This window comes from Lepidochelys kempii, chromosome 1 (genome assembly GCF_965140285.1).
Source record: "Lepidochelys kempii isolate rLepKem1 chromosome 1, rLepKem1.hap1, whole genome shotgun sequence".
Lineage (NCBI taxonomy): Eukaryota > Metazoa > Chordata > Testudines > Cheloniidae > Lepidochelys > Lepidochelys kempii.
Genome location: NC_136380.1, coordinates 295,966,793 through 295,992,405, shown reverse-complemented (window position 1 = coordinate 295,992,405; position 25,613 = coordinate 295,966,793). Strand labels below are relative to the sequence as shown.

Sequence of the window (25,613 nt, the reverse complement as noted above, 5' to 3'; positions counted from 1 at the left end):
ATGTACACATTGCTAAAGAGGAGTACAAAAGAATAGTGCAGACATGTACTAACAAAATCAGAAAGTCTAAAGCACAAAATGAGTTAGAACTAGTAAGGGACATAAAAGGCAATCAGAAGAGGTTCTTTAAATACATTAGGAGTAAGAGAAAGATGAAGGAAAGTGTATGCTCTCAACTGAGTGGGGTAGGAGAGCTGATGGCATCAAGAAAGCTGATGTATTTAAGCCTATTTTGCTTCAGTATTCTCTGAAAGGTTAATGGTGTCCAGATACTGAACACGAGTAATATTAACAACAAAGCAGAAGGAATGCAAGCCAAAATAGGAAAAGAACAGGCTAAAGAATATTTAGATAAGTTAGATTTATTCAGATTGTCAGGGCTTGGTGAAATTCATCCTTGAGTATTTAAGGAATTAGGAGAAGCAATCTTGAACCATTAGCAATTATCTTTGAGAACTCCTGGAGGACAGGTGAGATCCCAAAAGACTAGAGAAGAAAAACACAGTACCTATCTTTATAAAGGGGGAATACACAGGATCTGCAGTATTATAGACCAGCCAGCCTAACACTGATACCTAGAAAAATACTGGAACAAATTATTAAACAATCAGTTTGTAAGCACCTGAAGGATAATAGAGTTATAAAGAGTAGCCAGCATGGATTTTGCAAGGACAGATCATGCCAAACCAACCTAATTTCCTTCTTTGACTGGATTACTGGCCTAGTGGATGTGGGGAAACAGAAGATGTGATATATCTTGATTTTAGTAAGGCTTTTGACACAGTCCCACATGACATTCTCATAAGCAAACTAAGCAAATGTTGGTTAAATGAAATGACTATAAGGTGAGCCCGCAAGTGGTTGAAAGACTACCTGGAGTAGTTATCAGTAGTTTGCTGTCAAAAGTGGGATCCCACAGAGATCAGTCCTGAGTCTGGTATTGTTCAATATTTGCATTAATGACTTGTCTAATGGAGTGGAGAGTGTGTTTGTAAATGTTGTAGATGACACTAAGTTGGGAGGGGTTGCAAGCACTTTGGAGGACAGGATTAGAATTCAAAATTACTTTGACAAATTGGAGAATTGGTCTGAAATCAACAAGATGAAATTTAATAAATACAATGCAGAATACTTCACTTGTGAAAAATCTAATGCACAACTACAAAATTGGGAATAAATGGCTCGATGGTGGTATTGCTGAAAAGGATCTGGGGGTTATGAATATGACTCAGCAATGTGATGCAGCTGCAAAAAAGGCTAATATCATTATTGAGTGTATAAACAAGAGTGTTGTGTGTGGTAAATGTCGTGCTCTGCTCAGAATTTAACAGGCCTCACCTGGAGTACTCTGTCCAATTTTGGGCATCACACTTTAGGAAGGATGTGGACAAATTGGAGAGAGTCCAGAGGAAAGCAACAAAAATGATGAATGGTGTAGAAAATCTGACCTTTGGCGAAAGGTTAAAAAAACTGAGCGTGTTTAGTCTTGAGAAAGGAAGACTGAGAGGAGTAACAGTTTTCAAATATGTTAAGGGCTGTTACAAAGAGGATGTGATCAATTGTTCTCCAGGTCCATTGAAGGTTTGACAATAAGTAATAGGCTTAATATGCTCCACAGAAGATTTAGGTTGATAGTGGGGAAAACTTTCTAACTATACAGGTAGTTAAGCTCTGGAAATAGGTTTCCAAGGGAGGTTGTGGAATCCCATTATTGAAGGGTTTTAAAAACAGGTTGAGCAAACACCTGTCAGGGATGGTCTAGTTTAGGTGGGCCTGCCACAGCACAGGAGGCTGGAATTGATCACTTCATTAGGACTGGAAGGGACCTCTATTTCTGTGATTCTGTATATAAAGGGAAGTCTGAAAGGTGGGTTTATTTGGTTCTTTTACACACACTGCTGTTTTTGGTTTTTAACCTTAGGAAAATTAGGAGTGTCAAGTTTTTATTTTTTGAGGAGTTCTCATTGAAGGTCATCATGAGCTCTTTTAGCATTAAATTAAACAAATAAATTGTTGAATTTCTGTTGTTCAGAAAACATACTCCTTTTTGAGGGTAGGGGAATGCACAATTCAGCCTTTCTTTATATATCATAAAGAACAAAAAAGGCACATACCGAGTTTTAAAAATGACCTGTAAAGGGAAAAAAGATCATTTTTACTCATTTTTAAAAACAGTCCCTTGAAACACTGGGGGGTGGAGGGTGGGTTTCCGTACTGAAATGGTTTTACTTTCTCTTAAAGCACATTGTTATGTTATATGGTTGGTTAGGAATGCTAGGCTTCTAGTATTCTCTATAACGGTACGTAAGCTAACTTTTTTACAGGAACTCAAAGAATCTTTGCTCGTGTGGAGTCCATGAGAAAGTCCTTTCGTCCTCCATGCACTAACAAAATCACACTGGGTGAATTTTACATTTGAGAGAGAGTGTCGGGGTGAGATTTTTCAAAAGTGGTAGTAACTTTTGATACCTCATTTTTACCTACCTAGTTACTGACTTGTAAAGATAGTGCATTGAATCTTCTGTGAAAGGGTTCAGTTTAGGTGTTCTAGGTATATTGGGTTAGTGAACAATATTCCTTGTAAGCAGAACAGAAAAGGTCTAAAGCAGGGGTCGGCAGCCTTTCAGAAGTGGTGTGCCGAGTCTTCATTTATTCACTCTAATTTAAGGTTTCGTGTGCCAGTAATACATTTTAATGTTTTTAGAAGGTCTCTTTCTATAAATCTATAATATATAACTAAACTATTGTTGTATGTAAAGTAAATAAGGTTTTTAAAATGTTTAAGAAACTTCATTTAAAATTAAATTAAAATGCAGAGCCCCCCAGACCGGTGGCCGGGACCCAGGCAACGTGAGTGCCACTGAAAATCAGCTTGTGTGCCGCCTTCGGCACCCGTGCCATAGGTTACCTACCCCTTGTCTAAAGTATGTTCAGGTCTCCAAAAATTGTGTAACTCATACTTTAAACTACACTCTCGAATAATTAATAATATGACTCTTCACTATAAAGTTACCACTCCTGTATAGCTATTGCTAATGTGCATGTTTTGTTTATTGCTAAAGGTAAAAAAATTTACTTTTTAAAAAGCTGCCTATGTAGATGCTGCAGAAGTAACCAACTATTGTGTTCCTCTGATTCATAATTCAGTATTTGAATTTGTGCATAAATTACAGCAATTTAAGATATCAGAAGAATCTGTACAAAACATAATTCAAGGGTTATCAAATAATATTTTCCTCTAGTTTCACTACTACATATGTTACCACTTACTCAAAGTTCATTGGGTTAAAATCTAAAACTTCATTGTTAATACAGTGTAGTATAAAAAGCAATAGAATAAACTGGAAAGTGTGTGTTTTTATCTTCTAGTATGTTGTTTTAACCCTTTGTGTTTGAAACTTTTCTACAGAGTACACCTGTGACACCAGTACCAACAGTGCAAGTACAGGGCCAGCAGATCAATTTGCAGCCTTCTTCATATCCAATACCAAGTCAACATGGCGAGCAAGTGAAAAAACCTGGACAGAACTTCATGTGTCTGTGGCAATCTTGTAAAAAGTAAATAGCTCTTTTATTTAACAACAGTTTACGCTAACATATTGCAGAGGCTCTTATTTGGAATATAATCCCTGAAATTATTATCTGTTCTCTTTCCTGAAGTGTGTCTACACTGTATCAGTCATCTGATGAGAGAAAAAAATATTAAAATTTCAAAAGAAGTTGGAGTTGAGGTGGAGGGAGTGCAGATTTGCAACTTCTCAATACCATTTTTCAAAGCAGCTAATGTATACATTGTGAATTGCTTTTTATCTAAAGTTACTTCAGTGAAGACTAAAATATTTGTATGTAATTATGTAAGTCACAATAACTGTATTCCCTAATTTTGAAGTTCTGCATTACAAATATAGGAACAGTTACTCTTTTCTTTTTATTCAGCCAGCTTTGAAACATTAAATGTGTTCCTTTCTCATATTTCCAGTTTTGCAAGGGGTGTGCACCTTTTATGCCCTAGCCAAACTCCTGTTTTAATTGAGTGCTTTGGGGATTCGGAAGCAATTAAATGAGACAAATCTCTGACTCAAGTTGCTTACACTCTAAAATAGACAACACAGCTAGGAATTGTTTTTAAAAAAATAAAACAAGAGTGAGGAAGAAGGGCATGCTTGGATGAGCATTACAGAAGTGTAAGAGCATAAGCAAATTGCTACACATGCTTCTTGACAGTTCTTTTTAAAATAATATATCAGATTTAGGGTCAATGTCTAGAGTAAATATGGGGTGAAAGCTGATGATTGAAAGATAATAGCAAAATGTAATGGTGATTTGGAAGGAAAGAAGAGAGGTTGCGTAACACGGGTTTGAAGGAACTGGCAGTGTCATGAGCGAAGATGTGAGAGCACACTTAGGAGGAGACAAAGGGAGCTGAACTGATTTGTCAGAATGTAGGGTACGCTCAGGGCAGTAGTATGCAACTAGGGGTGAGACATTAGCATGTGGAATTGGGATGACTCTGAAGGTGAAGATGAGGCATATGAATTTGATATGGAGGAATACTGAAAGCTAGTTACTGTCTATCTACGAAAAATTTCTGTGGTGACTTCAGTTTGATATTAGCAAGACAAGGTGGGTGAGATAATATCTTTTATTGGATCAACTTCTGTTGGCGGAAGAGACAAGCTTTTGAACTTACATAGAGCTCTTCTTTGATGTGGTATTCTTAATTTTCTTCTCTAAGATCTCATAAAAATCCATTGAAATAAATGGAAAGACATCAAATGGGTTTTGGATCCGTCCTCTGAATAGTACTTTGTTCTTATGTGCAGTTAAATAACTGCCATGTTTCCACCTCAGAGGTGACTGTGTTTCATTGGTAGGTGATATAATTCTTGTACTTAAAAAGCTTGTGAAGGCCTTTGAGATCCTTTAGAATGACAGATACTATATAAATGTAAGATAATATTATGGACTATTATATAAAGATGAATTCAGACTATCTTAGAAATGTCTTCTCTTTTTTTTCTAACAATAAATGTATCTATGGAGCCATGCTCCTCTGATGATATGATCTTGAATGGCATCCAGGATCCTTATTAATTACTTGATTACCAAATACTTTATTTTTTAAAAAAGCTCTGCTATTCAGCCTGGGTTGCATATACTATGAGTACAGTATGCATTGATGAGTAATCCTTTGTTCCTTTTTTTACAATGGAGTTTTCAGGAGCCATACATCTACGAATTTGTTTCTCAAATATCTTCTTCATTCTGGTAGCTTTTCACTGTTAAAATTGACCTTTAGTGTCTACTTTGTTTAAATATATTTTGCTACATTTTCTGAAAAATGGTCTGTCTATATATTTAGTGTTAAGTTATCTGTGATTTATTTATTTTATAGCATAGATCTTTCTCGGTGTATTTGGTTTTTAGTATGAGTTTTCGGGTGTGGTCCTGCAGTTTCAAAAGGTCCTCTGAAGTACATTTGGAAGATGTAACCGATACTACTACTTTGAGTGGCTCTGCATCTTTACACTTATGGGTACTGTGTCATCTTGTGGTGCCTTATGGTAGAACCTTGCTCCCAGCAGTGTCTGTTAGAGCATTCTCATACCCCCAACCCCTCCTCTTGGCATCTCCCGAAGTCCTGAGACAAAGATATATAAGGGACTGAGCACCCTTTACCACCCCAGTTCCTTCCAACCGCTTTCACGGACAGAAGTGAACCACTTCGGTATCTTCGGATCCAGAGTCTTTTCTCCTTGATGTTTGTTTGTTTGTTTGTTGGGGTTAGTTAGTTAGCTTAGTGTAGTTAGTTTGTTTGTTTTTTTTGTAAGTCAGGGTTATAGCGGAACTGAAGAAGAAGTCAGGTTTTAAATGATGTGCATCATACCCAGATGTCTTCCCGGCGTCAAATGACCATGTGCATCAGGTGCCTGGGAGAAGGCAACTTTCCTTCTGCATGTTCCATCTGTTGGACCTTTATACCCAGGGCCTGCAAGGATAGGCAGATTTCTCTACAGGTCCTGCCACTTAAGGAGGCCATTGAGGCCAGACTCTCAGGATCAGGATGTTCTTGGGATCCAGGGTCCAAGAGACCTCCAATTCCTTCCTTTCATTACATAAGGGCCCCAGTCCTCTTATTTTGGGGTCATTCAAAGGCACCAAAGTTACCACAGCCCCCTTCATATCAGTCCTCATAAGAGAAGGCATTTTAAGTTGTAGTCTAAATCCAAACGCCATCTCTGAGTTATCCTTCTCACAAAACACCAGACTGCAGATTTGATGGGACGTTCAAGAGTCAAGAACCATTCAGTCAGGACCTTTCTACCGTTTTGTTTAGAGACAGGCTAGCTCATTTTTATCGGCACTTGGAGATGAATTACATTGGACCAGTGGGTTATAGAAATGATAGAAAAGGGCTATGACGTACAATTTGAGAAACTACCCCCTAACAATTACACCCACCTCTCCCTTTTCAGGGACCATTCTCACAAGGATATTCTTCTTTTGGAAATAAATAATTGCTTCTGACAGGCAGTCAAAAAGGTGCCAGAACATCTCAGAGGTTAGGGGGTTTATTCACAGTATTTTCTGGTACAGAAGAAAGATGGTTGGAGGGGTTCGTGTAGTCTTGAATTTAAGGAACCAAATACGTTTGGAAATTTGGTTCCATATGTTAACCTCTGCCTCCATAATCCCTTCCCTTTCCTTTTAGATTTGTTCACGACTCTCAATTTAAAGTATGCATATTTTCACATTTCAGTAAGTCTCATTCATAGCAAAAACCTGGAATGTGTGGTGACAAGATGCCATTTCCAATACAAAGTGCTGCCATTTGCCCACTCAGCAGCACCCTGAGTATTTACAAAATGCCTCTCTCTGGTAGCTGCTCATCTGAGAAGGCAAGATAGTTTTGCTTACGTTTATTTGAATGATTACCTATAGAAGGCCACTGCATACAAGGACCCGTTAAGCAATATTGCCGTTACAACCAATCTATTGTTGGACCTGGGTCTTCTCATCAATACCTCAAAATCAAATCTATGCCAGACTCAGAAAATTCTGTTAATAGGTTCTATACTCGTGCAAGGGAGGGCCTTTGGACCAGAGGACTGGTTTCTGAGGTTGAGGTAGTGTATTTGCAATGCTCAGGAGTATCCATCTAGAAAAATAATCTTTTTTTCTGGGTCTCATGGTGACAGCTACATATGTGACTCCTTTTGCCCATCTGAGAATGAGGCCTCTACAGCACTGGATGTCTCACGTTTATTTTCAAGTCAGGAAAGTTTTCACTTGTAGGTCATTATACCTCCAAACATCTTACTTTCCTTGGAGTGGTGATTAATTAATATGAATGTCTTCAGAGACATTCTGATATCTGAATCATCTGGCTGTTCGAGGACATTGTCTCATCAGGAGAAGATTCTGCAAATCAATGTGTTGGAGTTGAGCCATTTGTCTAGCCCTCAGATCATTCCTTTTTTGTGAGCAGGGAACAGTGGTTCAATTAGTAATGGGCAGTACTTCTGCAATGTGTTAGTCAACAAGCAGAGGAGAGCTCACTCTTCTCCTCTTTGTGCAGAAGCAATAAGGTAATAGGATTGTTGCATCCTCCACAGTGTGTTTCCATTGGCCCTGCATCTGGCAAGAGAGAGCAGTGTGACTGCAGACCATCTCAGCAGACACTGCCTCAGACGTATGGGTGGTCTCTGAAGAAGCAGTTGGTTCGTGACATATTTGCTAGATGGGGTCAAACAGATGTGGACCTGTTTGCAACAAGGTTCAAAAGAAGTGTCACCTCTTCTGCTCCAGAGTTGGCAGGGATAGCCAATCTCTGTCAGATGTTTTGCTTTTTCCCTGTTCCATTGATCCAGCATGTGGTAAGGAAAATACATCAGGATAGGAAGAGGATGATTCTCGTCGTCTCAGCTTTGCTGTGCCAGCAATAGTATATCAATCTCCTCCAACTGTTCGGTGGAGTCTTCATGCATCTTCCTCTGTCGCCAGATCTGTGTCTCAGTAGGAAGGGAGGATTCTTCATCTGGACCTACAGTCCCTCCATCTGATGGCATGGGTGATTGGACTTTGACTCTATCTGATCTTCAGTAGTCTTGTTTCTTGGCTGTTCACAATATGCTGATTAATACTAGGAAGCAGTGAACCAGACAATGTTACAAGTCAAAGTGGCCCAGATTTGTGACTTGAATGACTGGCAAGGGAAGCTCTCCTGCTTCAATATCCATACTTTGTGTTCTGTAATATTTGATGTTTTTAAAGTCTGAAGGGTTATGTAATTCATCATTAAGGATTCATTTGGCAGCAATTTCTGCCTTTCATACTTGATGGTAGATCACTGTTTGTACATAATATTATTAAGATGTTTATGAAGGGCTTATCTAATATGTATCCTCCTTTGAGAGAGCCTGTCCCTTCTTGACATTTCAGTTTGGTTCTAGCCATGCTGATGAAACCACCCTTTGAACCTTTTGCTGAGTGTTCTTCACATTATTTTATCTATTAAAATGTCTTTAATTGTTGCTATAACATCTGCCAGAAAGATGAGTGAACAAAATGGTCTTATGGCTGATTCTCCATTTACTATTCTGTAAAGATAAGGTTATTTGTTGGCTTGATCCCAGCTTTTTGCCAAAGATGGTTTCTGATTTTCATGTCAATCAGTCCATCAATTTGCTGCCCCTCCCCTGACCACATTTTAATAAGGGTGAATTGGCTTTGCCTACTTTAGGTGCAAGGAGGGTCCTGGCTTATTAGTTAGACATAACTAAAAGTTTTCATAAATCATTCTGATTGTTTTTGTTTTGTTTCTTGTGCTGAAAATCACATGGGATATGGCCTTTCTTTTCAGACCATTTCTAGATGGCTTAAGCAATGTATTGTTGAATGTTATTCCTTGGCAGAGATTCTAATATGTGGGACAATATGATCACATATCATTAGAGCCATGGCAGCTTCTTTTGCTTTTCTTAAAAAAGTCCCTTCTGTGGAGATTAGCTGAGCTGCTATCTGGAGTTCTGTTCATAAGCATTATGCTTTAGACTTGACCTCTAGGAGAGATGCTGGATTTGGTAGAGAAGAGTTTTAGCCTTTATTCAGTTAGGACTCTGTCCCTGCCTCCAGGTTATTTCAGCACTGCTTATCAGTTTAGTCCATAAGTGGGAATATGCAGAGCCACTCGAAGAAGAAACAAAGGTTACTTAGGGCATGGCTATACTGGAAACTTCAAAGCGCTCCCGCGGCAGCCGCTTTGAAGTGTGAGTGTGGTCGAGCGTGAGCGCTGGGAGAGAGTTCTCCCAGCGTTCCTGGTGATCCATCTCCACGAGGGGATTAGCTCCGAGCTCTGGGAGCGCAACTTCCAGTGCTCGGAGCCTCTTTACACTAGCACTTTAAAGCGCTCTGACTTGCTGCGCTCAGGGGGGTGATTTTCACACCCCTGAGCCAGCAAGTTAGAACGCTTTAAAATGTAAGCATAGCCAAGCCCTTACTTGTAACCAAGTTCTTTGAGATGGCTCTGCATAGTCACACCTTCCTACCTACCTTCCCCTCTTTTGTCAGAGTGCTAATTGTTTACTGTTCTCTGGCATTGCAATGGGACTAACTGAAGTGATAGAGGATGTTCTGCTCCTTATATAGCCTCGCTCCTGGGACATCTTGAGATGCTATGGGGAGGGGCTGAGGGCCTGAGAGTGCTCTAATGGAAACTGCTAGGAGTAGGTTCTACTGTAAGGCACCACAAGGCTGCACAGTACCCAGAAGTGTGACTATGCAGAGCCATCTCAAAGAACTCCAGTTACTTACTTTAATTGGAGTTCTTTGAGATGGCTCTGCATAGTCACACTTCTGGATACTGAACTGCCTCTAGCCCCACCTCCCCACCCTGCCTCAGTCTGGTAGGTGGAATATGAGGGGACATGGAGGACTCTGCAAGCCTCACTTTAACTGTAAAAGAGTCGCTTATGGCTCATGAGCCACAGTTTGGCCACCCCTGCACTAGAATTTTGCATCATTAGCTATCTTGAGTTAGCTGTCTTATTGTAAAAAAACACCTCTTTTAGCGGTGAAGGCACAGCCACATTCTCTGTGCCCCCCTCCACACACTGAAGTTAAATGATTTCTGGAAAACAAGCAGCATGTGTAATGCAGTGAAGAGAATCAGAGTCGTAGAGTTTAAGGATAGAAGGGAACAGTAGATCATCTAGTCTGACCTCCTGCATATCCCAGGACACTAGCACCTGCACACTAAACTCAACAGTCAAAATGAAATCAAAGTATTACATCCCGCAGGAGATTAGACTATTATGTGCCACAGGCAGAGAATAGAATAGACCACCAGTGCTTGGGGCCCCTGCAATGGCAAGGAAATGATTAAATGAAATATACCATAAGCCTGGCAGGTGACCTCCACCGATGTGCTGCATAGGAAGGCAAAAGATAAAACCAAGGTCACTGCCACTCTCACCTGGGGTAAAATTCCTTCCTGATCCCACATGTGGTGATCAGTTAGACCCTGAGCACGTGAGCAAGATCTAACCAGCCAAGAATCTGAGAGAGAGAATATTCTGTGCCACCTTAGAGCTCTGGTCCACCCCACCTATGTCCCATCGCCAGTTGTGGCCATCCCTGATGCTTCAGTGGAAGGAGATTTTTTTTTAAAAAAAACCTTCCAGAATACACTAGTGGGGGGTGGAGGGATCCCTTCCTTACCCCTGTTGGTGGCCAGCTGAAGCATGAGCTTTAGGAACATATGATGCAAACTAGAATTGGGCCCTATTGCTGCTGAACCTTGCCCCCTGTTATCACAAGCAACCCCCTCCTACAATTATACTCATAAATTTGTCTAGCTCTCTCTTATAACTAATTAAATAGTTTGCTGCCACAACTCCTATTGGGAGGCTGTTCCAGAATCTCACCCCTCTGATGATTAGAAACCTCCTAATTTCCTACCTGAATTTGTTCATGGCCAGGTTATATTACCTGTTCTCGTGCCAATATTGTCCTTGAGCATAAACAGCTCTTCACCCTCCCGTAATGTGTTTATAGAGAGCAATCATATCCCCTCTCAGCCTTTTTTTTTTTAGACTAAACAAGTCAAGCCCTTGCAGTCTCCTCTTATAAGATAACCTGCTCTTCCCTGATCATTCTAGTAGCTCTTCTCTGCACCAGTTCCAATTTAAATTAATCTTTCTTGACCATGGGTGACCTGAATTATACATGGTATTCCAAATGAGATCTTAGCAGTGCCTTGTACAACAGCTTTAATACGTCCCTATCTTATACCTCACCTAATGCATCCTAGGATTGCATTTGCCTTTTTCAATCAGACCAGTAGAGTCCACTAGCATTTTTATCTCTTGACTTTAGATTCTTGGAGAATAGCTTTATGGAAAAGAAAATTACTTCCCTATGAATATAGTTGCCTTTTCTAGCCTTTTATAGCTGTATCTATAGTTACACAAGGACCCTTCCTTTCTGCCTTTTTGGAAGTTGATTCAACCTGCTACTTAGGTTAAGGATTAGGTTGAAAAAAAACCTACATTCACATGAGCAAATGTTATGCACAAAAACTTAACCAGCGTCTTGAGACAAGTCTTTGTTAATTAAGCAGTGGATCTACTCTTCGTTCCCATGCAACAAAAATCATAACTCTAGTACGTGTATCTGTAAATTATATTAAGTTTGAGAATTCTTTGGAAGGTGACTGTTCTTTACCTGATGTATCTACAATGACCTATTTTGTAAATAAGCATCTAGATGGTAGTTTAAAGGTGCATGCATCAAATACACTATATAGCAGCAGTTATAATCTATTTTAAAATATGTTGTAAAATCATTATGCAATGTTACTTTGTCTTTGGTAGCCACTTTACTGAGTTAAGTCAGCATTTTAATTCTTTTTTAAAAAACCATGAAAAATGTTGTTATCTTGCCAACTTTTATTTCTTTTAAACCTAATATATTTGGAGTAAAAGGGACATTTCAAACCATTAAATGCTGACATAACTTTAAAATATTTAAAATAACTTCGAGAGAAATTTTGTTTCTTACAGATTCGTGGTGTCTCAGCCTTGAACACAATTTTACAAAGAATCATAAGAATCTTTATACAAACTAGACTTGTGTTCCACCCAGTCCAGTATCTTGTTTCTGGCAGTGGCCAGTACCAAATGCTTCAAAGAAAGGGGCAAGAAACTCTAGGGGACAATTATGTCATAACCTGCCAATAGTGGTTAGCAGTTTTCTTATGCACTGAAGCATGAGGATTTATAGCTCTTCTAATTTTTTTTATCCTGTCTAATCAGACTTTGGCTATACTCATTATCTTTATCCCAATCCTGCAAATACATACATGCTCATCTTTAAACACATGAGCAGTCTCATTACTATGAATAGGACCAGTCACATGCATAAAGTTAAGCATGTGCATGGGTGTATGCAAGATTGACACCTTAGTGACTATTCCAAGTTTTTGGCCTCAATGATATCTTGTGGCAATGAGTTCCACAGGTCAGATTTGCACAGTGAAAAATTATTTCCTTTTTCAGTTTTAAAGTTGTTGCCTTTCAGTTTGTGTTCCCCTGTTCTTGTTTTACAATAGAGGCTAAATGAGAGCACATGATCTACCTTCTCTGCACCATCATTTTATGTACCTTTATTATATTCCTTCTTATTAATTTTCTTTCTAAACTAAAGAGTTCCCATCTTTTTCAGCTCTCTTCATACAGAAGTCTTTCCATGCCTTTAATCATTTTCACCACTCTGTTTCCACTATATTTTTTGGAGATAGGTGAAGAGAACTAAGAACTACATTAGGGAATTTATATGGAATTTTAATCTTTTTCTAGGGTGAGGGAATTTATATGGAATTTTAATCTTTTTATAGGGTGATATTCTTCTTCAAGTAGTGTCCCTATGGGTGCTCCACTGTAGGTGTGTCTACATTCCTGTGCTGCTGAGCAGAGAACTTTGGTAGCAGTGTCCATTCAACCCGTGCACGTGCTGCTCCTTGCGTGCCATGATGCTAGCCACTGTGCGTGGGCAGACCCTCCTCGGTTCCTTCTCAACCGCCCTTGGCTAGAGATAGAATTACAGCTGTCCATTCTTGGATCATTAACTCTTTTAGAATTGCTAATTTTTAGTCTCCTTTGTAGCCTCTTTTCTTTCTTTACTTTGTAAACATTTTATTTTGGCCATTGCCCCCTAAAAAAGAAAAAGTAAAGGACTTTGTCTTTTGACAACCTCCTGAGAAGGGAGACCCCCCTGGACAGAAGATGGTCGGCTTCCCAGCTTCAAAAAGTGCCTCAGTTAAAAGGAATCTATCCCAGTGACTGGTGGACACTTGCAGTGCGTTCACGCCTTGGGAGAGAAACACGTTCCACAGAAGTGTAGCTTGTGTTAGCAACTGAAACTCAGATCCAGGAAAGACAGAGAACTGAGGCTCAAACTCCAAATCATGGAGTAAGCCCTTCAACTTCCTGCGTTTCAGTGGGAGCCCTCACCGCAACCCTCTACTTCAAAGGAGGAGAGCCCAGAGAGATGCCCATGAGCTACTCACATAAGGCCTCTAAGAAAAGGTCTGTGAGTCCCCACAGCGAGCCCTGATTGAGCTGAAAATGATCTCCGACTTGTTCAGTATCATCGGTACCAATGGCACTGAAGCCATCTACATCTGGTACCCAGGGCACGCACTGTACCAGACTGACTGAGCAAGTCGGGTTGCCTATGGACCCAGTGGGCACAGACAAGGAAGTACTGGTACCGTTGAGGTGCAAAAAACGTAAGATCCACCCCGGGAAAGGCTCTGTTGGTACAGACATTGACATCAGTACTGCCTGTGGTATGCCGGACACCAGCAGGCCTTGCTGTCAGGTCCACATCTCCAACACCATTGGTACAGGCATCCAGTCATCTCAGTACTGACAACCACCACCAGTACTGATGCCTTCCGCACCACCAGATTTACGGTGTGCAACGGACCTTTTGGTGTCTGACGCCCCTGGCACTGGGTTTATCCAGAGCCCTTGACTTGCCAATGACTTCCCTTTTCATTGTCAGGGTCAGAAAGTGAGCAAAAGGACGTGATTTCCTGCCACTCTTCTCACCTGCCCAGTTCCACTGTTGACATCAGGCATATCGTCCTCCTGATCCACAACCTCCCTGGTTTGGTCAGCCATGATACCAACCACTGGGTTCCTTCCCATCACAATGGCCACACTTGGATCTCTGGCAGGCTCAAAGATAACAGGCCTCCCCTTCCCTCTAGTATGACCTACCAGCTACTAAGGAGGCACCCTCCTTCAGTTGCTACCTTGAGGGCTTCTGATCCCCCATAGCGGGCAAGGGAGGGACTGGAGGCTGAAGTTGAGGAGGAAGTTACTCCTCAAGCCCACTTCTCATCATCATCACCAGATGAGACTGTGATGCCCCCTCCGCCATCTATGGCAGCTGACTTTAAACTGTTGCAGGACCTGGCACAGAGGGTGGCAGAAGTTTTACAAATACCACTACAAGAGGTGACTGAGTCACACCACAGGCTGGTGGACTTTTTACATTCTTGCACCTCGTCCAGAGTGGCCCTCCCTCTGAATGAGGCATTCCGGAGACAAAGTCATATAACAGACCCCTGTGTTGGTCCCACAAACATGCAAGCGGGCTGACAAGAAATATTACGTGCCAGTGAGAGAAACGGAGTTCCTCTTCTCACACCCATCTCCTAATTTGATCATTGTAGACATAGTCGATTCCAAGAGCCACCAACACTAGTTTAAATCCACCCCTTATGACCGGGACTGGAAGCGCTTGGACCTTTTTTGGCAGGAAAGCATAAAAGTTGGCCACCCTCCAGTTCCACATTGCAGACTTTCAAGCCTTAATGGCAAAATATGACTATCAGAACTATGCAAAACTCAGTTCTTTTATTGAGCAGCTTCCTGATTCTCGTAAGGAACAATTCAAGGTCATAGTCAATGAAGGCCAACTGGTGGCTAAGACATCTCTCCAGACTGCACTTGATGCAGCTGACATGGTGGCATGTTCGATATCAACTGCCATTGTGATGAGAAAGGCCTTGTGGCTTTATCTATCCGGCTTTCAAAAAGAAGTCCAAATGACTGGGACAAAGCTATTAGCTGAGAAGATCAGCACCTCGCTTCACACACTAAAAGATCCCAGGGCCACTCTTCCATCCCTCGGGATCTATACACCTGAGTACAAAAGAAAGTGTAGCCCCCAGCCAACATTCAAGCCTCGCTCATCACACTATTCATCTCAGTATTCATCACAGAAATCATATGAACCTCAGAGGAAGCACAGGTTACCTAGATGGAAAACATCAGGATCTTAGCCCACTTTCTCTCAACCCTCAACCTCAAAGCAGTAGTTTTGACTGGTTGGTCAAGGTGCTCGTAGAATATTCTCCTCCTCATTATTTCACTCTGTAAAACCTCACCCATACCTTCAGAGACCATTTCACCCGTTCCACAGCACCTGGGAACAGATAACCTCCAGCAAATGGGTGCTGGAGATCATCCGAGATGAGTACTCCATCCATTTCACCTCCCTTCCACGTCCCAAACTCCCGTCTCCATCCCTCTTCAGGGACCTTTCTCATGAGAGTCTACTACATTAGGAGATAAACCATCTCCTCAGCGTAAGAGTCATAGAGCAAGTGCCAACAGATCTAAGAGGCAAAGGCTTCTATTCTCATTAGTTCCTGATCCTGAAAAAAAAGGGGTTTGGAGACCCATACTTTATCTCAGAGTACTCAACAAATTTATCAAGGCTCAGAAGTTCAAAATGATAATTTTATCAACAATTATTCCAGCATCAGAGAAAGGAGATTGGTTCTTATCCCTCAACCTCCAAAAGATTATACTTCCACATTTTGATTATACCAAGTCACAGATGTTACACTAAGCCAAGACCACTACCAGTACAGAGTACTCTCTTTTAGCCTCTCATCGGCCGCTCAGAGTATTGTGCAAGGTCCTCTCAGTAGTGGCAGCCCAATTATGCTCATGGATTTATCCTTACCTAGAAGATTTCCTTCTCAGGGCACATTCCTTCACCGAAGCCCAGTGAGTCACCCAGATCACACTGGACCTGTACCATAATCTGGGCCTACAAATCAACACATAGAAATCAACATTAACATTGATACAGAGGTGTTAGAATTCAGAGGAGCTGACCTCAACTCCATCCAGGTGAGGGTGTTCCTCCTATATCACAGATTTCTCAGTCTCTCCATGCTGCTAGAGACAGTGCAATCCAGCCCCCAATTTTCAACCAGACACTGCCTCTAGCTCCTGGGGATATGACCACAGGCACATCAGTTATAGCTCATGCCAGACCACGCATGAGATGCCTCCAAGCATGGCTCAGTTTGGTTTACAGGCCAAATAGAGACAACATAAACAAACTGCTGTCAATGCCCACCAAGGTCAAGCAATCCTTGGACTAGTGGAAGGACCAAGTAAATGTCTGTACGGGAATCCCATTTGTTCAGCCTTCCCTATCATTACTCTTGACCACCGATGCATTCCTCATAGGATGGGGTGCACATCTCAATGATCTCACAGTTCAGGGCAAATGGTCACCATCCAAGATGTGCCTTCGCATCAACCCGCCCGAACTCAGAGTGGTCAAAATGTGTGTGTTTACTTCCTCCCGCTGATCACACACACAAAAGTCATGACTGATAGAACTGACAGGGAGGCACTAGGTCATTCTCCCTATGCATGGAAGCACTAAAGCTATGGAACTGGTGTGTTTCCCACAATGTCATACTATCAGCGGCCTACCTACTTGGAGTACACAACATAACAGCAGAGAGTTTCAACCGCAAATTCCCACACGACCACAAATGGGAGATAGATTTGATAGTTCTCCACAACATATTTTGACAGTGGGGGACACCGACAATAGACCTGTTCTCTTCTTACCAGAACAAGAAATGTCCACAGTACTGCTCCAGAGCGGGAATCGGACGACACTTCGTGGGAGATGCTCTCCTCCTCCCATTATACAAGGGCCTTCGTTATGCCTTTCCCCCATTCCCTCTAATACTGAAAGTCCTGTTGAAAGTGGAAAGAGAAAAAGCAAACATACTGATTGCTCCCACGTTGCCCAGACAGACGTGGTATCCTTACCTGTCACAGCTGGAACTATGTCCCCCGATGACTCTTCCAATCATTCCTTACCTTCTATCACAGAACAAGAGAGAGACACTCTCCATCCGAACCTGCGTATTCTGCAGCTCAGAGCCTGGCTCCTTCATGGTTCCAGTGCATAGAGACATCTTGCTCTGAGGAGGTACAGGAGGCATTATTGTGCAGTAGGAAAGGACCTACTCATTGTACCTACCTACAAAAAATGGAAAAGATTTCAAATCTGGTGCCAGCCCAAAGGCGTCATCCCGAATGCAGTCACCCTCCTGGTAGTCCCAGACTATCTGCTGACTCTCAAGAAGTCTGGACTCTGCTGACTAAAGGTCCACTTAGCAGCAATTGCAATCCTCCACCAGCAGGTAGGATACTCAATCTTCTCTCACCCAGCTATGAGGTTTCTCAAGGGCAAAGCGAACCTTTTTCACCAACCCAGACTTCTGACCCCACAATGGGATTTCAACCTATTGTTAAAAGGTTTGACTGGACTGCCATTTGAATGCATGACCACTTGTTCCTTAACTCACCTTTCCACAAAGATTGCATTCTTGATTTCCATCACCTGACAAGAAGGATAAGGGAGATAGTGGCTCTGATGGCACACCCTCCCATCCCTCTTCACAGTGTTCTTCCCTGACAAAGTCACTCTCAGGACACATCTGAAATTCACTTTCAAGGTGACTTCCGCTTTTCATATGAACCAGATTATCCAGCTTCCAACTTTTCATCCCAGACCTTGTCAGGATAATAGAGAAGCCATCCTCCATATGCTCAACGTGTGGAGAGCCTTAGCCTTCTATCTGGACAGGACAAGAGCTTTTAGAAAATCTCCGAGACTCTTCCTCCCCATTACAGATAGGTCAAAAGATGCAGCAATTTCAGTTCAAAAACTCTCCAAATGGTCCAAAGGAGCCATAAGGAACACCTCTCCTGGGACCAGGCAGGCACCAATCCTCCTTTCCAAAAAGTGGGGAGAGAACCTCTTCTTGGGTGCATGCCTCCAAAAGCCTTAAGGAGGAGTCCCGTACCACTGTCCCAGCACCAAAATCCAAGTTGGCACCCACCATCTTCCCATTCTAAGGACCACACTCCATCTGGATATGCTGGCACTGAGCATTTTGGCACCATCTGCATTGGCATCGGGGGTTGAGGTACCAACTGTTCCCATACTGAGACTCCTTTTCTCTACACAGACAACTTCCTTGGCACTATTGTGATCTTTGGTTCTGGCAGTGCACTATCTGTGTTGGCAGAGCTTTTGTGCATGGCACAAAGATAATTTTCTGTGGGGCTGCTACCGGACTCATCTCTCATTGAGAGGCTACAGGAGATTATTATCAAACCACCCACAGTACTGACCACGAGGCAGAGTACATCAGACAGATCTGTGTCACCATTGGAGGAGGTTTACTCTTTCTCCTCACCATCAGAAGCATAGAGCAGAGCTTCCTACCCCGGAGTGTGCCCCCTCACCTTGATGGGTGGCACAGTGGGTGTCTGGTGCAGAGTCTAGGGAGGGATCCTACATCCATCACTTTCAATTTGGTATGGTTACCCTTGCCTCTATAATCCCCTCCCTGAATCCCAAGGATTCATGCTTCAAGATGCCTAATTTCACATATCAGTACATCCAGCTCATGGAAGTACCTGAAGTTCTTGACAGGAACATTATGCTGTCCATACAGACTCCTGCCCTTTGGTCTCTTCAAAGGCTGTACAGAATCCTAGCTGTGGTGGCTGCCTGTCTGAGAAGACAAGTAATCCAGGCATATCCCTACTTAGATGACTGGCTGATATGGGGGAAATTCCCTCCCCTCCTCTCCCCCTACCCCCCCTCTCCCCCGGAAGTGACTGACTGCTCGGAATTCAGGTCAACAGAGAAAAATCCACTTCAACTCAGACTCAGAGCACAGACTTTATCAGGGCACTGTTGGATTGTAGGTTGTAGAAGAATGTGTCTGCCTTAACAGAGGTTTCAGACTACATTCATCCTTCCTCAACCAACTTTAGACTCATCCCAGCACACTGGTAAGGACCCACCTCAATCTTGGGGCATATGTTGGCATTCATGTATGTGGCCCAGTATGCTAACCTTCACCTTTGGTCCATGCAACGGTGGTTAAAATCACTGTATCTACCAAACAGACACAGTATGTACAAGGTGGTCAGAATTCCTTGAGAAACACTGTCCTCATTAGATTTGTTGATGAATCCAACTCACACTGCTCAGCACAGCACCCTTTTCAGTTCCTCTACCAACAAAGACTCTAGTTATGCATGCATCCTTTCAGGAGTAGGGAGAAAATCTCAACCACCCGAAGATTAAGGGAAGTGGTTTCCACAGGAGTCCATCCTACACATAAATGTTCTGCAACTTAGAGCTGTCTGACTGGCATGCAGGGCTTTCCTGCCTCTCATCCAAGATTGGTGATACACATGCTGACAGAAAACACCCCAACAATGCACTCCATCAACAGGCAAGGGGGAGCCAGAACATATCCCCTCTGCCAGGAAGATGTACTTCTCTAGGACTGGTGCGTCTGTCATCACTTTAGTCTGATAGCACTATACCTCTCTGGCCTGCAAACTTGTGAACCTCCTAGTTTCACACTTGTGAACCTCCTAGTAGAGCCTTCTTCGGAACCTCATTCCTCTGGAGGATCTTTTGCAGGTGGAGATTCCTGCTGATGAACCTATTTGAAACATGTCACAGCAACAAATGCCCAAGGTTCTGTCTCAGGGGAGGAGCAAGCCCATGCTCCCTCTCAGATCTATTTCATATCCAGTGGGCTCCTGGTCTGATGTATGCCTTTCTGCTGTTACCCAGGGTCTTGAGGAAACTGACACAGGATGTGGGTCTGGTCATCGTGATAGCCCCAGCGTGGGCCAGACCGTTCTTTTGGAACTTGAACATTATGAACCTAACAATGTGATGGTGATCATCACCTTACCAGTGACTGTAATTGTGTTTCTCAGAGATGTGTTGTCCACTCAGAGTCCTGCTCTTAGGGGATTCTTATTGGCAAAAACATAAGTACAGGTTGTAGCCAACACACTGTTCATGCCCTTGGCTATGGGGAGTGAAAGGGTATTTAAGACACAGGTACAGCCCAATGGACACTTCATTCAAAAGTATCTGATCTTGCATGCATGAGGCACTTGTGCACTGAGAGTGGAATCTTTATGGACAATACATCTCTGAACCACAGTTACTGTGAGGTGCCTAATATTTTATCTAGATGTTGTTATAATTCTGTCTTTTAATTATTGTTTCAAGGTATTTTCCTGATAATGAAGTAAGGTTTACTGGCGTCTACTGCCCAAGTTTACCTCCTAACATGTCTTTCAAAAATGGGGTACAAACGTTTGCTACCCACCAGTCCTCTGGTAGAGTTGCTTATTTTAAAGAGAGATTGTATATATTTGTTTGCAGTCCAGCCACTTGATTCTTAAATCCCTTCAGAGCTTTTGGATTAATAGTTTCTAGTCCTTGTGACATGTTGCTCTGGTAGTTTATCCATTTGTTCCTCCACCTTCTCTTTTGACACCTGAGTCTCAGGCAGTACCTCACTTCATCTTCATTATGTGAAAAGTGTTTAGGTAGGTATTTCCTCAAAATCCTGTGTAATGAAAACTGATGCAGAGTGATCATTTAGCATCTCTGCCATGTCTTCATTCTCCTTATTTAATTATTCAGCAACCTGGTAGTCCACCAGACACATGACATCTCCTACAGGCTTCCTGCTTCTAATATACTTTAAGAATACTTTGCGGTTTGTTCCATCTTTTTCTAGTACAGTAGTTAAAATTTACTGGAAGTGAAGTTTATTATAAAAATACTGGTATAAGCTTAGCTGATTTACTGGATTCCAAGTATAGAAACAAGATTCTTGTAAACTGATCATTAGCCATTGACTGGTCTCACTCACTTCACTTAGCAATTTTTTCCCTTCAAATATCAGCCAGACAAGTTCATAATAACAGAACGATAGAATATTAGTATACTCTTTTTGAGGGGGTATTTGGTGACATTTAATTAAGCAAAAGATATGACAAGGGGTGAAATTTGGTGTAATCATTTGCCCCTGTTTCTTTGGGTGTGTTCCTTTAATTCACATGGAACATAAATGAAAATATATGAAAAATGAAATCCTTAAAAATATTTTTGCATAAGACTGTCAGATTGAAGATTGTAATATGTTTCTTTCCCTTCATACTAACTTGGCTGCTGTGCTCAATAACATTTCAGAAGTCCTCTGTAGTTTAACTTGCAGTACTAAACAGGGACTATTTAAATATTATTTAGTGGTAGTAGTGTTTAACATGTATGCTGTGGTAGTGCCCAAAAGTCACAACCAGGTTGAGCCCCATAATAAATGACTGTCCCTGCCCACAAAGAGTTCTGATTTAGCATCTGAAGTGAAAGTAAGGGTATGTCTACATTACCCACGTTACAGCACGGTTAAAAAAACCAACACCCCGAACGAGCGGTGGTAGCTTTATCACCGGGAGCGTGGCCCCGGGCAATAAAGTGCCGTCTATACTGGTGCTTTTCAGCGCTAAAACTTTTGTCGCTCAGGGGTGTGTGTTTTTTCACACCCCTGAACGACAAAAGTTTTAGCTCTAAAAGTGGGAGTGTGGACACAGCCTAAATCTTTAAAGCTTCCCACTGTACTGTGTAGCAGTCAGGCTGAAGCAGAAATATTGCTTTTCCCTTTGAAGTTCAGCTGTCTGCAAGTACTGTTAATTGTGAGCAGCCTAGTTTCCACAGCTGCTACATTGCCTCACAGGTGGGAAAGAGATGAGCAGCTGCTTTTGAATTGTTTTATATTAAAAAAACCCAACAACCTAAATTGTGAAAGGGAGGTACAGTAAAGAAACTCCATTACTGTCAGGCCATTATAATAGTCTAACCAAGGGGTAAAAAGCTAAACAAAACCCTGGAGAAATGAGGAAATAAAGAGTTGAGGCAAAACTCCTCTGTTGACACCATTCTCAGCAACTTTGTTTGTTTTTATTGTTGTTGTTTAAGGAATAGCTGTTACCCTGTCTTTTTAGTAAAGTTGTTGTTATTTGGTAGTTTAACTCTGTTCTAGATTTGGTTAATAGAGTGGAGCCCTGTTATAGTAAAGTACTTCCTTCCCTCAACAAAAAAGTCCGTCAGGATTCCAGTTAGGTCTTATCAACACTTCAAATAAAGTAATGTTAGGGGATCCTATTAGAGCGTGGATCTCCCCAACAGTTAAAATTGTTCTGTTTACACTGTTTACAGACTGTAGGCAGAACATAGCCATGTCTCAAACCCTACTACAGCCTGGGGGGACATAGTTAAATACATTTAGATTCTGGCCGAACTACAGAGATAAATCCATTTCAGCTATGGCAAGGAATGTCCATATTGTAACTAGATCCCATGACACAGTTGTAGTTGCATATGGAACCTCCATGCCTCCCACTTTACCTTGATGGTGGTGGAAGGAACTCTCTCCATCTCTTGATATTGTAGGAGCAATCTGCTGTTTAGGATGCAGTGAGTCTGAAAGTCTTTATTGTCACTCCCTGCTATGAGCCAGCTGCAGCAAGACATGGCTCCAGAAATTCCTCCTTTATCTCGGCCTCAGTTTACTGGCAAAGTTTCTTCTTCTCCCCTTCCCTCAGCAAGAGCAGAGTGTTGGGGGTGGGTGATAATCCCTTTGGAATGTGGAATTTGACACCTATCAGGAAGATAATTGCTGTATTCTCAGGTTTTAGCACAAGGAACCCAGTTTATAAGTGAGAAAAACTTCTATGGGTGAAATAAATTCTCTGGCAGACTGGCACCTATGTGGGGGTCTGGAGGCTAGCAGCTGTACAGTTGGGTCTACATACTAACTACAAATATGTCAGTGTGGAGGAGAGTATTAGAGTGAATAGTGGGTCGCAGGGAGTCACTGGATCCAACATCAGGCAATCTAGTGTCCATGAACTTGCAGATATTGAGATGAGTGCAGGTAAGCTTGGCTGCAGTTCATCTGTAGTCACTAGTGAATCTTTTGCTTCAAGTCCCTTTACAGAGTAGCTGCATTCAGTTTCTCTGTGGGATTCAAGAATTTAATTTGGGCAGATTCTAATACTCTTAGGTACATCTATTCTAGATTAAATTTTGTTTTTGTTTTTTAAAGCTAACACTGCACTACTGATTTTAAAATGTGGTTGCGGTGATAGTTCATCTCAACTGACACATATTAAAATACAACTTTCCTGTCTACGCTGCAATTCTAAAATATGGTGGTTAAAATATGTTAGCTAACTTGATTTAATAAAACACTCTTTATCTATTTTAGACAACATAACTTACTCATATTGAGTAACACTTTACAAATAGCTCTCCATTGATTTTAATGGATCCACTGAAGGAGTAAGGTACTTTTCAGCATGTGTAAAGGGTATGAGAATTTGGCCTTTTATAAGGAAAGTGAAGCTTTGCATGAGAATGAAAGTTTGTATAAATATATTGTAGAAATTTGGGACTTTAACAACGTTTGTGATGACACTAAACTGGGGGGAGAGGTAGATATACTGGAGGGTAGGGATAGGGTCCAGAGTGACCTAGACAACCAAAAGAAATCTGATGAGGTTCAACAAGGACAAGTGCAGAGTCCTGCACTTAGGAAGGAACAATCCCATGTACCGCTACAGGCTGGGAACCGACTGGCTAAGCCGCAGTTCTGCAGAAAAGGACCTGGGGATTACAGTGGACGAGAAGCTCGATGTGAGTCAGCAGTGTGCCCTCGTTGCTAAGAAGGCCAATGGCATGTTGGGCTGTATTAGTAGGAGCACTGCCAGCAGATCAAGGGAAGTGATTATTCCCCTCTCTTTGGCACTGGTGAGGCCACACCTGGAGTATTGTGTTCAGTTTTGGTACCCCCCACCACGGAAGGGATGTGGACAAATTAGAGAGAGTCCTGCGGAGGGCAATGAAAATGATTAAGGAGCTGGGACACATGAGTTATGAGGAGAGGCTGAGGGAACTGGGGTTATTTAGTCTGCAGAAAAGAAGAGTGAGGGGGGATTTGATAGCAGCCTTCAACTACCTGAAGGAGGGGGGTTCCAAAGAGGATGGAGCTAGGCTGTTCTCAGTGGTGGCAGATGACAGAACAAGGAGCAATGGTCTGATGTTGCAGTGGGGGAGGTCTAGGTTGGATATTAGGAAACACTATTTCACTAGGAGGGTGGTGAAGCACTGGAATGGGTTACTAGGGAGGTGGTGGAATCTCCATCCTTAGAGGTTTTTAAGGCCCTTGACAAAGCCCTGGCTGGGATGGTTTAGTTGCTGTTGGTCCTGCTCTGAGCAGGGGATTGGACTAGATGACCTCCTGAAGTCTCTTCCAACCCTAATATTCTATGATTCTGTGATTTAACAATAGGTGGAATTTTGCCATAACAGAGTTCCCTATAAATGGGTTCCCCTATATTACATGAAATCTCTTCCCCTGCCCCTCCCATTTCCTCTTATGCTATGTCTGCCCTACCGCGGTAAGTCGACCTATGCTACGCAACTCCAGCTACGTGAATAACATAGCTGGAGTCGACGTACCTTAGGTCGAGTTACCACAGGGTCTACACTAGATTAGACCTGCTAAATCAACCGCCGGTGGATAGATCTCAGAGCGTCGATCCTGGCTGTAATGTAGACCTGCCCATAAAAAGTAACTGGCAGGCATAGGTGCTAGAACTAGGGATGCTGCCACACCCCTTCGCTTGCAGTGGTTTCCATTATATACAGGGTTTACAATTTGGTTCAGTGTCTCTCAGAACCCCCACTATACAAATTGTTCCGGCGCCACTGCTCTGAGGCAGAATTCATTGTATGATATGCCATGCCTGTGTTTTCACCTGGGAGAACATTTACAAATATGTTATGAAACAGACTATACTGTACTAGACGTTATAGTGCAAGTAGTGGGATACCCTTTAATTACAGCAGTGCAAATAGCACCATTTATTTTGCCGTATTGTATATATTAATACAATATGCCTAAGGTTAAAAAAAATTCTTGCTTTTGTGACAGGGTCGGGCCAGATGGCTACAGGAGAGTAATAGAAGGCAGATATATTAGCCCCAGGTTAAGTAGGTCCCTTTTCCCTGGGTAAGGGAACAGGGAAGGTTCCAGAACAATCAAGAACCTTCTGGAGACAATTAAGACAGACAGGCTGATTAGAACACCTGCAGCCAATCAAGACGCTGCTAGCATCAATTAAGGCAGGCTAATCAGGGCACCTGGGTTTAAAAAAGGAGCTCACTTCAGTTTGTGGTGCGCGTGTAAGGAGCTGGGAGCAAGAGGCGCTAGGAGCTGAGAGTGAGAACGCATACTGTTGGAGGACTGAGGAGTACAAGCATTATCAGACACCAGGAGGAAGGTCCTATGGTGAGGATAAAGAAGGTGTTGGGAGGAGGCC

General features: G+C 42.2%; 1 protein-coding gene across 1 annotated transcript in view; it reads left to right on the top strand.

Annotated features, from left to right (window-relative positions):
- ARID2 (AT-rich interaction domain 2) overlaps window positions 1–25,613 on the top strand; it is a 166,747-nt gene that overhangs the window by 123,829 nt on the left and 17,305 nt on the right. The window contains exon 16 of the mRNA XM_073327994.2: window positions 3,410–3,558. Within this exon, the coding sequence (XP_073184095.2) occupies window positions 3,410–3,558 (149 nt within the window). The remainder of the gene's footprint in view (window positions 1–3,409; window positions 3,559–25,613) is intronic.